The 13,397-nt window shown below is 38.2% G+C and overlaps 1 protein-coding gene across 1 annotated transcript; it reads left to right on the forward strand.

The window, feature by feature from the left end:
• Positions 1-625: 625 nt before the first annotated feature.
• On the forward strand, positions 626-13,350 carry LOC145987280 (uncharacterized). Its single transcript, XM_083121796.1, has 3 exons — positions 626-887; positions 5,681-6,032; positions 11,207-13,350. Exons 2-3 carry the CDS (start codon positions 5,761-5,763, stop codon positions 11,982-11,984), a joined length of 1,050 nt encoding a protein of 349 aa, XP_082977922.1. The 5' UTR covers positions 626-887; positions 5,681-5,760; the 3' UTR covers positions 11,985-13,350.
• The last annotated feature ends 47 nt before the right edge of the window (positions 13,351-13,397 follow it).

Genomic DNA, 13,397 nt, shown 5'->3' on the forward strand with positions numbered 1-13,397 from the left:
ATGGAAGAAACATCGAGAATTGACCACCTTTAAAAATGACCATCTGGGGGAAATTTTTTAAATCCCAACATTCGGGACGGAAAAAATCCGCAATTTCTCGATAACGTCGAAAATTTTCGGGACGAAAAATGTTCCAAATTTCCCGAAGCTCTGAAAATCTCGAATTCCACACGTCATTTTCACCTTACGTGATTGTTTTTGTATTTCTGGTACAAAAACTAACAATTTCCGATAAGTTCCACACATTGACAATACAAATACAAATTTTTGGCTATATATTTTGTATTTGTAAAATCTATTAATGTACCTGTATTGTAATGTAAGTATTGACATGTCCTATATTACCATGTACTGTAATTTGTACACACCGGTAGTCCTTGGACGCAAATAAACTAAACTAAACTAAACTAAAAGACGTCGATAATTAACGACTTTTTAAAATGACCTTTCGGTATTTCCCGACTTTTCGGTATCCCGCACACCCCTTCAACATACCACATATCGATACACGTTGTACTGCACCCTGCTGCTTGTGAAGCTAGATGCCACCAACTTTAAAATAAAATGAAACCGGAACGGCTATTTGTCCTCCGTTGAGAGTAGTTGAGAGCCAATGTGTGCAATTACTATCAGACTTGTCATGTTATTGCGTTTTGAGATAATTGAAGCTCAAAGTAGATATTTATTTTGTAAATTTTGTGCATCATCTTGAGAAAAATACAATAATTTCCCTCTTTGATTTTTCCTAACAAGTGAACTGTAACACTGGTCATTTTTTCACACCGTGTAAAAGTACTGATAGGGTGGAACTAAATGTAAACTGTTCAGACTGTGAACATTGTAATAAACATATATAGAGAGAGATATTTTCCGAAGGATCTATGGAGGTAAGTAAATTACTCATTTTTTTAAAAGCAATGAGACGTGATGATTATTCTGAGTGAAGCCTTAATTGTGTAGTTGAATTATTGTTGATTACAAGAATTTCTTTTCATTACAATCCCATTATTTCCGCCCTCTATTGAAAAGGAAGCCTGATTTATAATAATCTAGAAGCAAAGTATATTTTTTCTATTAAAGTATCACATAAAACTATGTAATATTCAACATTAACTCATTACTGTGAACATGTAAATATGGTATATGATGTACACTGTGTGGTTCTGGTCAATGCTCGAAGAAAATTAAGAAGCTTTGCATGAAGCATCCCCCCATTCCCAAACTCGATCAAGTATCCCTGCACCAAAGAAATTCCACTTTGAGCACTACATTCGATGTTCAAATATTAGGTTTACCACGAATATTCTGTTGAATAGCTGTTTCAATCTAATTTTAAGCAAAAGATAAAATAGTTAACCCAAGTTCCGATTGTTTAATTCCGAAATAATCATTGTACACAAGATTTCTGTTACATGGTTCGATTTCTATTTACGAGGTGCATTCAAGTTATAACACCTCCCTTTTTTTTTTTTTTTTTTTTTTTTTTTTTTTTTTTTTTTTGCAGGACTGGAAGCAGATAGAAACGTGCGGTTTGTTGTACAATGCACGGGCACTCGTTGTCCATGAGTGACAGAGATGGCAGCACTGTACAGCACATAGAACTCTATCGGCCAGAGTGAGGACTGTTTTGGATACTTAAAATGGCGACGTTTTCATTACAAGAGCAGCGTGTAATCATTCGTTTTCTCCATTTGCATGGTGTGACACTGATTGAAATTCATCGCCAGTTGAATGAGACCTGTCACCTTAGTGCCCTTTGGAACACAATGAGTAAGGATTACTCCATCGCTGTCCCAGAACATGGCTACCATCATTTTTTCAGCACTGGCTCTTACCCGAAATTTTTTTGGTGACTGTGAATCTGTGTGCTTCCATTGAGCAGACTGGCGCTTCGTTTCAGGATTGAAAAATGGCATCCATGTCTCATCCATTGTCACAATCGATGAAAAGAAAGTCCTATTCATGCTGTCATCATGCGTCAACATGTCACGCACGCAGCCTTGTGGTCGTCCGTCAGCATTCGTGGCACCCACCTGAAGGACACTTTTCGCATTTTCAGGTCTTCATGCAGGATTGTGTGCACAGATCCCACGGAAATGCCAACTTTGGAGGCAATGTGGTCCACACTCATTCGGCGATCCTCCAAAACAACTTTCTCCACTTGCTCGATCATGTCGTCAGACTGGCTTGTGCGAGGCCGAGATTGTCTTGGTTTGTTGTCACACGACGTTCTGCCTTCTTTGAACTGTTGCACCCACGAACTCACATTAGACACATCCATGACACCATCACCACATGTCTCACTCAACTGGCGATGAATTTCAATCGGTGTCACACCACGCAAGTGGAGAAAACAAATGATTACACACTGCTCTTGTAATGAAAACATCACCATTTTAAGTATCCAAAACAGTCCTCACTCTGGCCGCTGCGGATAGAGTTCTGTGTGCTGTACAGTGCTGCCATCTCTGTCACGCATGGACAACGAGTGCCCGCGTATTGTACAACAAACCGCATGTTTCTATCTGCTTCGAGTCCTGCAAAAAAAAAAAAGAAAAAAAAGGGAGGTGTTATAACTTGAATGCACCTCGTATGTCTGTTTACACATACCTTAGAAGTATTGGTGATTACTTACTGCGTGCTTTCTGGAAAACTATTTTCCCCTTCCACATAGCCCTTGGTTTGCAAGCAGCCATTCGTTTACTGTTCTCTTGGAACCAGACTGCTCTACCGTCTACTTCATATGCATGGGTGTGTGAATGGGTATTACGTCTGTAAATGTTTTCATTGGATGTTAGCATTAAGAATCCATCAGTGCTTCCAGCACCTGATCACGCAACACGCAGTCTCAAGCATGAAACCTCTCTTGAGCCTGACACAAAAATCTGCTGGAATTGTGTCTTTGAGATGACCTTAAACCAGAATGGCTGCTCTGCAAAGCGACGATTCTCATGTAAACTACTTTTGAAATTATATAATTTCTCCGGTAAATAATACTTTAACTGTGCAATTAGTTTCTGCAAGCTTTGAACTTCCTTCCTCATTTCCTTATAAATTGCGAGTGTCATTAAACGTTCGGAACCATTACCTTTTTCTACATGCTGCTAACTCTTTCATTGCTAAGTATGTTCCAATTTCAAAATCTCTAGTTTGGTAGTACAATTAATATTGACATGCCATTGTCATTCTTTTTCAATCTATTCAGGACCATACTTTTAATACAAACAGTCACAGATCTGGTATGTAGATGGGACATGAAATTAAGTTGGGATAAAATTTTTTTGATAGCGTCCCAACACCTCTCACTCGTTTATTTAGTTATTTTTAACATTCGTATTTATCTATTCTGCATTGCAAAATATTCTTCAAGATGCTATTTTGCTTTTTTCATGAAAAAAAGTTCAATTTTTGACATAAAGAGTAATTATTAAACTATTGATGTTAGCCCCACAAACCATCAATGGGTCGCCCCAAAAACCATCATCGGTAGCCCCAAAAACCATCTACGAGTAGCCCCACAAACCATTGCGTTAGCCCAAAAAAGCATCCACGGGTAGCCCCAAAAACAATTGACGTTAGCCCCCAAAATTCACGATAGCCCCACGAACCGTCACGGGGATGAGGTATGCCTACGAGGTTAGGTTAGGCCTGTTAGGTTAGGTTCCATTAGCATTCATTTCGTTCAATTTAGCATATATACGGACAACATCACTTTTTCTCAATGAAAGAAAATACCAACAAGAACTTCTAAATGCTACAGAAACTCATTTCGGTAAGTAGTTTCTTGTGTAAAAATGGAGAAATTCGTTGGGACGCTATCAAAGTTTTACCTAAGTTGGTAAGAATTTGGCAATGATAATTTCACAGGACAGTTCATAGTCATTGATTCATGCACAGAATTAGTAACACCATTAAGCCTTGTTTCCATGATATGAAAAACTAAATATGCTGACCAAGGCAGTAATTTATTTTATTAAAGACATAAACTAAACGTAACGTTTCAACCTTCTAGCAAAGGTCTTCTTCAGACTCTGTATCAAGTACAAAGGTAACAAGATACAAAAACAGGCCATTATATATACACAAACATTACTCCCTCCAGACTATTAGAAAGTTGTTCTGGAACTTTCTAACAGGTGACTTTCCCTTGTCAACTGTACTTTCACCTAAAAGGCTAAACATATCTACTTCCATATAGAATGTGGTTGGACTTTTTATCTCATGCTCTTTTTCCTTCATTTTTCTTCCTTCTCCTCTCCTCTTTCTCTCTTGTCCTTTCCATTCTTTCTAACACCTTCTTCCATTCTTTGTTTAACTTCAGTCCCCCATTCCAGTTCATTGTGTCTTCTTCACTTTCTTCTCTATTTCCTTGGCCTCCTTCCATTTTCTCACTAGCATTCTCTTCTCCCTTCCTATCTGCTTAGCCTCATCCCACTCTATGTCATGTCCTGTTTTCTCGTGTGTTTAAATATCGCATTTCTCTCTCTCTTAAGTTGTACATCATCCCTATGTTGTTTCAACCTGTCTTTCAGCCTCTTTTTCATTTCCCCTATGTACACACTCTGACATTCTTTACATTTCACTTCGTAGATAATCCCTTCCTCTTCCCTGTTTTCCTTTTTCTTGTTTGCATTCTTCGCTATTCCTAAGATGCTTCTCCCTCCCTTCCTCTAAGTTTTAATGCCCGCTTTCCTAAGCACTTTGCATATGTTTTCTTCCCCATACTCCTTATTCCAAACCTTCTCTCCTCTTTTTCTTTCTCTTCCAATTCTCACCTGCCCCTTTTCTTCCTTCTTCTGTTTATGTCCAGTCTATCCTGCTTCTCATAACCATTTTTTTCCAGCTGTTTCCTTAGGCTATTTATTTTGCCTTCTTTTTCACATTCTTTCGTGCATATTTTCTTTATTCTGTCCTCCATATTCTTTATAAAATTAATTTTTGTCACCTCACTTACATCACTTCTTTTATGGCAGAATACCCCTGCTGCACACTTCTTCTGATGCCAAGCAGTTTTAATTTCTTGTCCTCTCTTCCTTTTCATCAATATATCTAGGTAGCTTAACTTTTCTTCTTCTATTTCAAGTTCCAATAATATCCCTCTTTCTTCATCTTGTATTTCTTTGGCAAAAATGTTGAGCTGCCTCTTCGTTCCCTTCCATATACCAAAACAATCGTCCACATATCTGCAAAACAGAATTATTTTGTCACCTCCTTTTTCTGTCACTTTCATTTCCCATTCAGACTGAAGTTAAACAAAGAATGGAAGAAGGTGTTAGAAAGAATGGAAAGAGGAGAGGAGAAGGAAGAAAAATGAAGGAAAAAGAGCATGAGATAAAAAGTCCAACCACATTCTATATGGAAGTAGATATGTTTAGCCTTTTAGGTGAAAGTACAGTTGATAAGGGAAAGCCACCTGCTAGAAAGTTCCAGAACAACTTTCTAATAGTCTGGAGGGAGTAATGTTTGTGTATATATAATGGCCTGTTTTTGTATCTTGTTACATTTGTACTTGATACAGAGTCTGAAGAAGACCTTTGCTAGAAGGTTGAAACGTTACGTTTAGTTTATGTTTTTAATAAAATAAATTACTGCCTTGGTCAGCATATTTAGTTTTTCATAGAATTAGTGTATGAAATGAATTTTATTGTTCATAAATCTGAAGTATTTTTTCCATTTACAGTGAAAGAATGCAGAAAGTTCGTTAGGTACATGTGCATGCATAGGACGTTTAACTTTTGGAAGGGAGACTGATTGATAATAATGAGTGAAATTAAAGTGCAAAATATGACAAAGGAACATACACAGTCTTTGAAAAGAGGAAAGAAAGACAAAGAGAAAGAAGCAAAAAAACAAGACAAGAGGAAGAAAATAACTGACTTTTTCACTGAAGTATCAAGTAAGAAGTCTGCGAATAATGCTAACAAGGAAGGTGAAGCTACTACAGATGCCTCCAGTTCGCTTTTGCAAGACAATAAGAAATCGATTGAGAAACAAACAACCTCCTCAGATGATGCTCAAAAACCTTCTGCAGGGTAAGTTTTACAGATTTTATCTAGTCTCTTCTATTCCTTGCTGTATTTTCAATTTCCTTACTCTTTGATGCCAGTTTAACTCTTATACTATGTGAGCACATTTCTGCAGTCACTAAGGAATCCATGCATATGCTGGGTCTACTATATTGTTTCACCCAAAATTGAATACTGCTCTCCGATTTGGTCTATGGCATGCCCCTCACATTTAGATAGACTAAATTCCGTCATAAATTTCTTCCTGGCCATTGTTTGTCACCGAATTCCATCCACAAAACACTTGGCAAAACGTTAAATATCCAAACTCCTCACTAGAGACATAGACTGACAGACCATATATTCCTGCATAAAATAGTGAATGGCAACATCAGAAGTGACCGCCTTCTTCAGGAAATTCATTATTGTTTCACCTACGTCACAAACTGTTGCAGTGTGGGATCGAACAGCCTTGATGGAGGAGATTGTGCCTCATCCATTGTTTCCTCTTCCATAGACTGCTGATCCAATATGATAATCTAACAAGCCAAATAGACATTTTTGAAAATCTGGCACGTTTTAGAAGATTGTTGACTAAAAGTGTTTAAGTCTTTTAACTGCATGTAATTTTATTTGGTTATTATTCTTGTTTTTTTTTTTTTTTGTTTTTTATTTCGAGCATTAATGGTTAACGCTGTATTTGGAATCTTCAGTTAAATAAACAAATAAATAAAAGTATTGCTTGCACTATAGAGTTCCTTCCTTCTGATTTGCTGTTGTTACAAGCGTGTTAACATGTTTCGGGATAGCATGTGCTCCCTTTATCAGGCATTTAAAATTTAAAGATGATCTGCAAATATAGTACTGTTAGTTGTGTGACCGTTCTTGTAACAACCATGAATTAAAAGAAAGACACATTTAGTTTAAGTCTGGGGAATGTACAGTGTTTGAATGTTTTGTAATGATGTTGAGCATCGTTAACCTTTTGCCGCCCAAGCGTCTCGAACGAGATACACAAAAGTAACCCTCACGGAACCAAGCGTCTCGATCGAGACGCTGTGTCAAGGTCGTAGTTTTTACGTTATAACTTTTCTATTTTTGGCTAGAATTTCGATTTTATTTTTTTATATTGTTCCTAACACATGTATTTAACAGAAATGGTTTTTTGCATATTTTTTTTGTCTTCATGAAAATGGAGGGGGAAAGGCAGGAAAAGGGACTTCTCTTTTCCGTCTCTTTTCAAGGTCAATTTTTTGCCGACAAAGGAAGACCAGCTTTGTTGTTCTAAAAAAAAAAAAAGTAAAGTGCTCCCCTGTGCTTAGCACCACACCATGAAGGCGTATAGGTGGTGTGAAGGTACCGCCCCACACTTTCTTGATCTGGTCATGAGTGGGGGTGATGTGATCAGCATCATGCCCCTAACTGCCTTTATCCCCCAGGGTTTCCCCCAGGTACCCATGTTATTCGACACTGGGTGGGCGCCGGGGCCGCTTCCAACGTTGTTCTAAAGCAATGCTTTTCACTCCCTCCTGCTAAGTGCATTCGAAGGAAGCTTGTTTATCAGTATCCGATGTCAAAATGAAAGTTTTCCGTGAGGGTGCAAGCATGGGGTGGGGGGAGGGGGAACTGGTTGTTGAATCTGCGTTGTGAGAATGGAATTTCGAAGCACGCTGAAGGAAACCTTTGGTTTTTTTTTAGTACAAGTGTCCACAAGTGGCAACAGGGGTTACCCAGCATTGTCTAAAAATAGAATTTCAAGCAGCTGCAAGAATTGGCGCTCATTTTTTACTACGTTCTAGCTTTTCGTCCGTGAATGTTGTGCGTAGGTGTCGTTTTGTGCCCAAGTGCGAGGACATTTTTTGGGTGAAGTGACAATTTTTTAAAATAATTTTTTGGGGTTTTCTCCCTTCTCCCTCCATATATACACCAAATTTGCATAAATTTTTGCATTTTGTGCATTTTGACATTTTTTTTTCGGGGCGGGGGAAACCCCATTTTTTTTTAAAGAAAAGTATTTTTGAGGGGATTTCCCCCCTTTCCCCCTCCATATGTACGCCGAATGTGCATAAATTATATATCGTCTGAATCTGTGATTCATTCTGCGTACAACGGTATATCTTTCATATCTCTAGGGCATTTAGTTTCTGAGCTATAGTCATTTCAAGGTACCGCTGCATTTTGAAGTTTGAATCAGTGGCGTGCCGACCATTCCTTTTGGAGGTACAACTCAAGTTACATTGGTCATATGATAATAATGCAAATATTTTTGTGTTCCTTACATGTCAGCAATCATTTCCATGTGCATGTCGACACTGTCATGTACTTTTTCCTTGGGGGGAGGGTGGGGGAACCAAATTTTTTTTCCGAAATTTTGGAATTTTGAGAGTTAGCCCCCTCCCCCCTTCCACATATATGCCGAATTTGCAAAAATTTCATATAGTCTGAATCTCTGGTTCATTCCGCCTACAACGGTATATCACTCATCTCTCTAGGGCATTTAGCCTCCAATCTACACTCATTTAATTGAAACTGCATTTTGCTCAAAATCGGCTCGGGCAATAGAGGCTTACATGTGAAAAAGGCCTTGGGCGGCAAAAGGTTAAGGTCCAACTTCTAATTGATAAGTTCAAGATAGCACACAACACCGGACCCGCATGTGTATTCCTCCTGCCACATTGCCTGCTTTTGCTGACCCAAAGTACCATCACGTTGATTGATATACACATAGCACACATAAACAATAAACACATCAACTACAAGATTACCAGGCTCCAACAATCAACGAGAATTACATTACAAGGTAAAAAGACTTTCTGATAGTGCCACCAACCAACGATATCGAACTAGTAGCTAAACCAGTGGTCCGTTGCCTTGAAATCCAAGCTTCTCAAGATGGAGGAAAAAGTAGCAGCTGCTCTAGGCATGGCTACGTAATCTAGCCCGAATGCCAAGAATAGTAAAAACCATCTGCCCTTCAGGAAGTATTGGAAAGAAATATTTATTATCTCTTCCGTGTAGTTTACTAAGGTGATAAGTGTCAAACTGATAGATAAGCTTTGATAGTTGATGTCACAACATAAGTACACTTAGGACAAATCTTATGTGAAAACAAACTTGTGCAGAAGTGTGAGAGGTGATTAATCAGGTGCGGTTGGCCCTATAGCGCACAGGATCAGTGAACCCCCAGTAATATATGTCATTTACCTCGAGAATGGACAATAAACAATGTCTTTACCTTTTGACAAATTTTCGCTAAAATTTCTACACAAGAAGTCATGTATTTGTGTCCGTACCACGGCAAATTCTTTCGCTGAGAAGAGAAACCGCGAGTAGACCGCCCTCGTGCAGACCCTCCGCTGAACCCCCACAGGAGAGTTCCTGCCATAGTAAAGGTTCAGGCGGCAGGCAGAAGCTCGGGGTAAGCTATATGGGCAAAATATATGGCAAAGGATACTGAGGAACCTCGATCTCCAACCAACGGTCATGCGCAGTTCGTGCTCTCTCAGAAGTCGCAGCAGAAGCCAGAAGGCACCGTCCTCTCTGCGCGCTGCAAGTGAGGCCCAGCTGGTTCCTTACTTCCAGTGTTGCCCTGTGAGGTTCAAGTTTGATGCGCATTCGTTACATATTCAATCTTCTCTGTTGAATAATTTTTGTGCCGAACTTCTTGGCATAAATGCAAAATTGAGCAGAGAAGGATGAGTAGAAATAAATGAAAGCTGGAAATAGACGCGATGAATTAAAATAAAAGAAATACATTACTAAAATAATTTGAGCATGTATTCAGACCTTTTCCTTAAAGATGGAAACACTTCGGATATGTGAAAGTAAAAGAATGCCGCGATCTTAGACAAGAAAGGAAGACGTGACAAACCCTGTCAGTGTCAATTTTTCAAGTTTGTAAGTTTTCGAAGTGCTTTCATAGTTGTTGCAAAGTATTGATGCTCCGAAGGATGGACTATGTTACGTCATTTGATGCAGTGTAGATGTTGCCGTCTGCGCAGGTAAGAAATGACCGCTAAAATGCATACAATTAACGGAAACAAATTTTCTTGTCTGTTGAAAGAAAATTAGAGATAAAGCGGTGCTGGTCGACCAACTCCAAGTTTGAAGATAGAAAAAAAAAAAAAGCTGCAGCGTTTCAATGAAAGGGTCTCAGGTTTCTAGTACGCACATGCCATTGATTGCCATTTTCCTTTAATAATTGTAGGACCGTTGTGTTTAGTCGTTTTATAATTGCAGGCATGGACGTCCGAAGGCGAAAAGGGGCCACACCCGCCTGGAAAATTAATGTCAACCTAAAACTATTTATTACACACATATAATTTCATTTCAGTCACAGTAATTTATGATAAGTATTATAAAGGCGTTGCAGGGACTGAAGGGGTGTTTTTTTTTTTTTTGAGAGAGAGAACAACACTATTACAGGGGAAAATGTGCCTCGTTTATCCCCCCTGGAAAAAAATGATCTTGCTTCCCATCCCTGGAACAAATCATGAGGACGTCCATGATTTTCTAATGAGACCAGAAATTTATTTCATAGAGGCACAATGTATTGTACTTAGTTTTAGTCCTAAATTTATTTGCACACCTCTACTATGAAACCTCATTCTATGAAAAAATTATGTACCAATCTTTTAACCCACCCCGATCCCTTTGTTTCGCGAAGAAAGTTTTTTGCGGAAACTGAATATGTGTCATATGACTTCGGTGAACCCCCAGGAAAGTAATGCACGAGCCGCGCCTGCGATTAATAAGAACTTTCTGAAAAGATGTGCAAAATGTCTGACACTGTAAGGAAAAGTAGATGATTACTTGACTTATAATTGTGAAATATTTTAATTAAAATGCATCTATGTGCTTCAGTTGAGGTGCTAATGCACATCTGATTTTGCTAGCAAGTGACATGTTTCCAGTCACTACACAGATATGCGTTCAAGTGGCACAATCACCAAATGAAGACACTGTACATCTTAAAAATTTGTTATGTAGCTAAAAACATGAAATAAAGTAAATCAGCTCCCTATCGTACATATTTTTTTAGGATTCACTATCAATGTACATAATGGCAACAAAATTGGTGATGTGACCCTACAGACGTCTTTATGCAAGTTGAGGGTGGATGAATTTAAATTATGGTGTGGCAGTTATCAAAGTTGATTATATTTTCTACTAAATATGCCTTTTTATTTTTATCCTTTCAGTGATTCTCCAAAAAATGGAGTTGAAAGCAAGCATCTAGAAATGAGTCTTCCGTTAAAGATACCTCTCTTCAATCCGTCAATAATGTCCAAGTTGAAACAGGGACTTCAGTTAAAATCAGAACCAGTGAAGTTAAGCTTGGCCAGTATGAAGCAGGGACTTCAGGTAAAGTCAGAACCAGTAGATTTATGTTCAACCAATGTGAATGAGGGGCCTCAGGTGAAGTCAGAAGAAGTGGATCTAAGCTCAACCAACAAAGAGGATAAGAAAACGATAACCGAGAAGAAATGTTCTGAAATAAAATCCAAGAAAGTTAAGCAGGACAAGACAGCTAACACTGAAGAAGCAAGTGGTAACAAAGATGCATTTACATGTACAAAGTGCTCAAGAACATTCAAAGGAAAAGTCGGACTAAGCAAGCATAAATGCAAAGCTGAGAATGACAATCCCGGAAGCACAAATGAGAAAGCGGGTGACTCGTTTGCATGTGAGATTTGCAGCAAATCGTTTAAAACGAAAAAGAATCTACTGCAGCATGCTATGAAGCATGCCAATGAAACTGTTTCGTGCAAAGAGTGTGGGGAGTTGTTTGCGGATGAAATAAGTCTCGAGGAACACATTGACTTTCATCATCACAGTGACGCGGACAGTATTGGTTATGACAGAAATCCCACCGAAGATCCCTTAGAACCTGGGAGTGGGTATCTATGTGGAGCTTGTAATCGGAAGTTTGATGTCGAATTTGCTTACTTGGTTCACAAGCGTTTCCACAACATGTAGTTAACCCTGAACCATGTAACTTTTACAAAATGGAGAACACTTTTGAGACTTTTAAGGAGAGTTGGGAACATTACTCATAAAAAGTAATGTGTTACTGTTTGACAATTACTATGCTTCCAAACGTATAACTGTACTGTTACCATTATATTGCCATGGAATATAAGGATATTTAAATGTTTACCCAAGTTTCACATCTTGTCCTGGAAATACATCTTGCCCATCTGAATTTATCAAAGTAATGAGGCACCACTACATTTACTGTTGTAATTTCAGTAACGCATTACTAACACAAGTACCTAAAGAATATTATTTTATTGTAAGTACGTTGCTTACATCATGTTGTTCCCCAACTCTGACTTGTAAGGACGAATGTCAGAAAAGCATCTCGTATACATATGACATCATGCTACATTAGTTCATTTTGTTTTACAATTTGCTGTGCAATTTTGAAGAATTTAGGAATTGTTACAACTTGGATGAAAAAAAAACGTGTCAACTCTTTTTTAAGTAGTGTAGCATGTATCTGTTGGTAATCTATTTTGGTTGTTGATATTCATATCATTAATAATTGAAAGCTGAAGATGCATAAGTTAACTATAGTAATTATTTTGTCAACATTACCAACTGGACAGATGGTAATGTTTGCCTTCATAGGATAGTTGTTTTCCTCTCATAATTCTGTCCCAAAATTAAAGCTTACTTTAAAAAATCAGATTTTCAATATCTAGTTCCTTTCTTTTTCATTTTTATTTTCTATAATAGACATGTTATCTTCTTTTACACCTTGAAGGCTATTGCATTTATTGCTAAAACTTAGGACAATTTACAATACATACAAAGTGTCCGACAAAGGGGTTTACACTATTTGAATGTTAATAACAGAGAAAGTATTACAGATAACCTGATGGAACTTTTTGTATCTGGATCTGTCATGATTAGTGCTTGTTGCCATTAATTTGTTTTTCTTTAATTTCAGTTCAGTTGCCAGTAATGACAAGTAATTGTCAAGATGGCTGGGAACCTTACCGTTGAGCAACGGAAGTGGATTTTAAAGTGTTTTTTTGGAAATGTGAGAACATGAAAGAAGTGCAGAGACGATGGCGGGCAGAATTTGATACTGCGCTACCGTCATGTGTAACAATTACGAAATTACGCGACAAGTTTGAGAGGGAAGGAACTGTGTCTGATCTGGGATGGTGTGGCAGGAAGAAATCAGTATCGGACGAAAGAGGGCTGGAAGCAGTGGTGCAAACTTTCACAAGATCCCCAAAGAAGTCCATACATCAAATTCTGCCTGCCATCGTCTCTGCACTTCTTTCATGTTCTCACATTTCTAAAAAAACACTTTAAAATCCACTTCTGTTGCTCAACGGAAAGGTTCCCAGCCATCTTGTCAATTACTTGTCGCTACTG

This window comes from Lepisma saccharinum, chromosome 4 (assembly GCF_977018435.1).
Source record: "Lepisma saccharinum chromosome 4, izLepSacc3.1, whole genome shotgun sequence".
In the NCBI taxonomy this organism is placed as follows: domain Eukaryota; kingdom Metazoa; phylum Arthropoda; class Insecta; order Zygentoma; family Lepismatidae; genus Lepisma; species Lepisma saccharinum.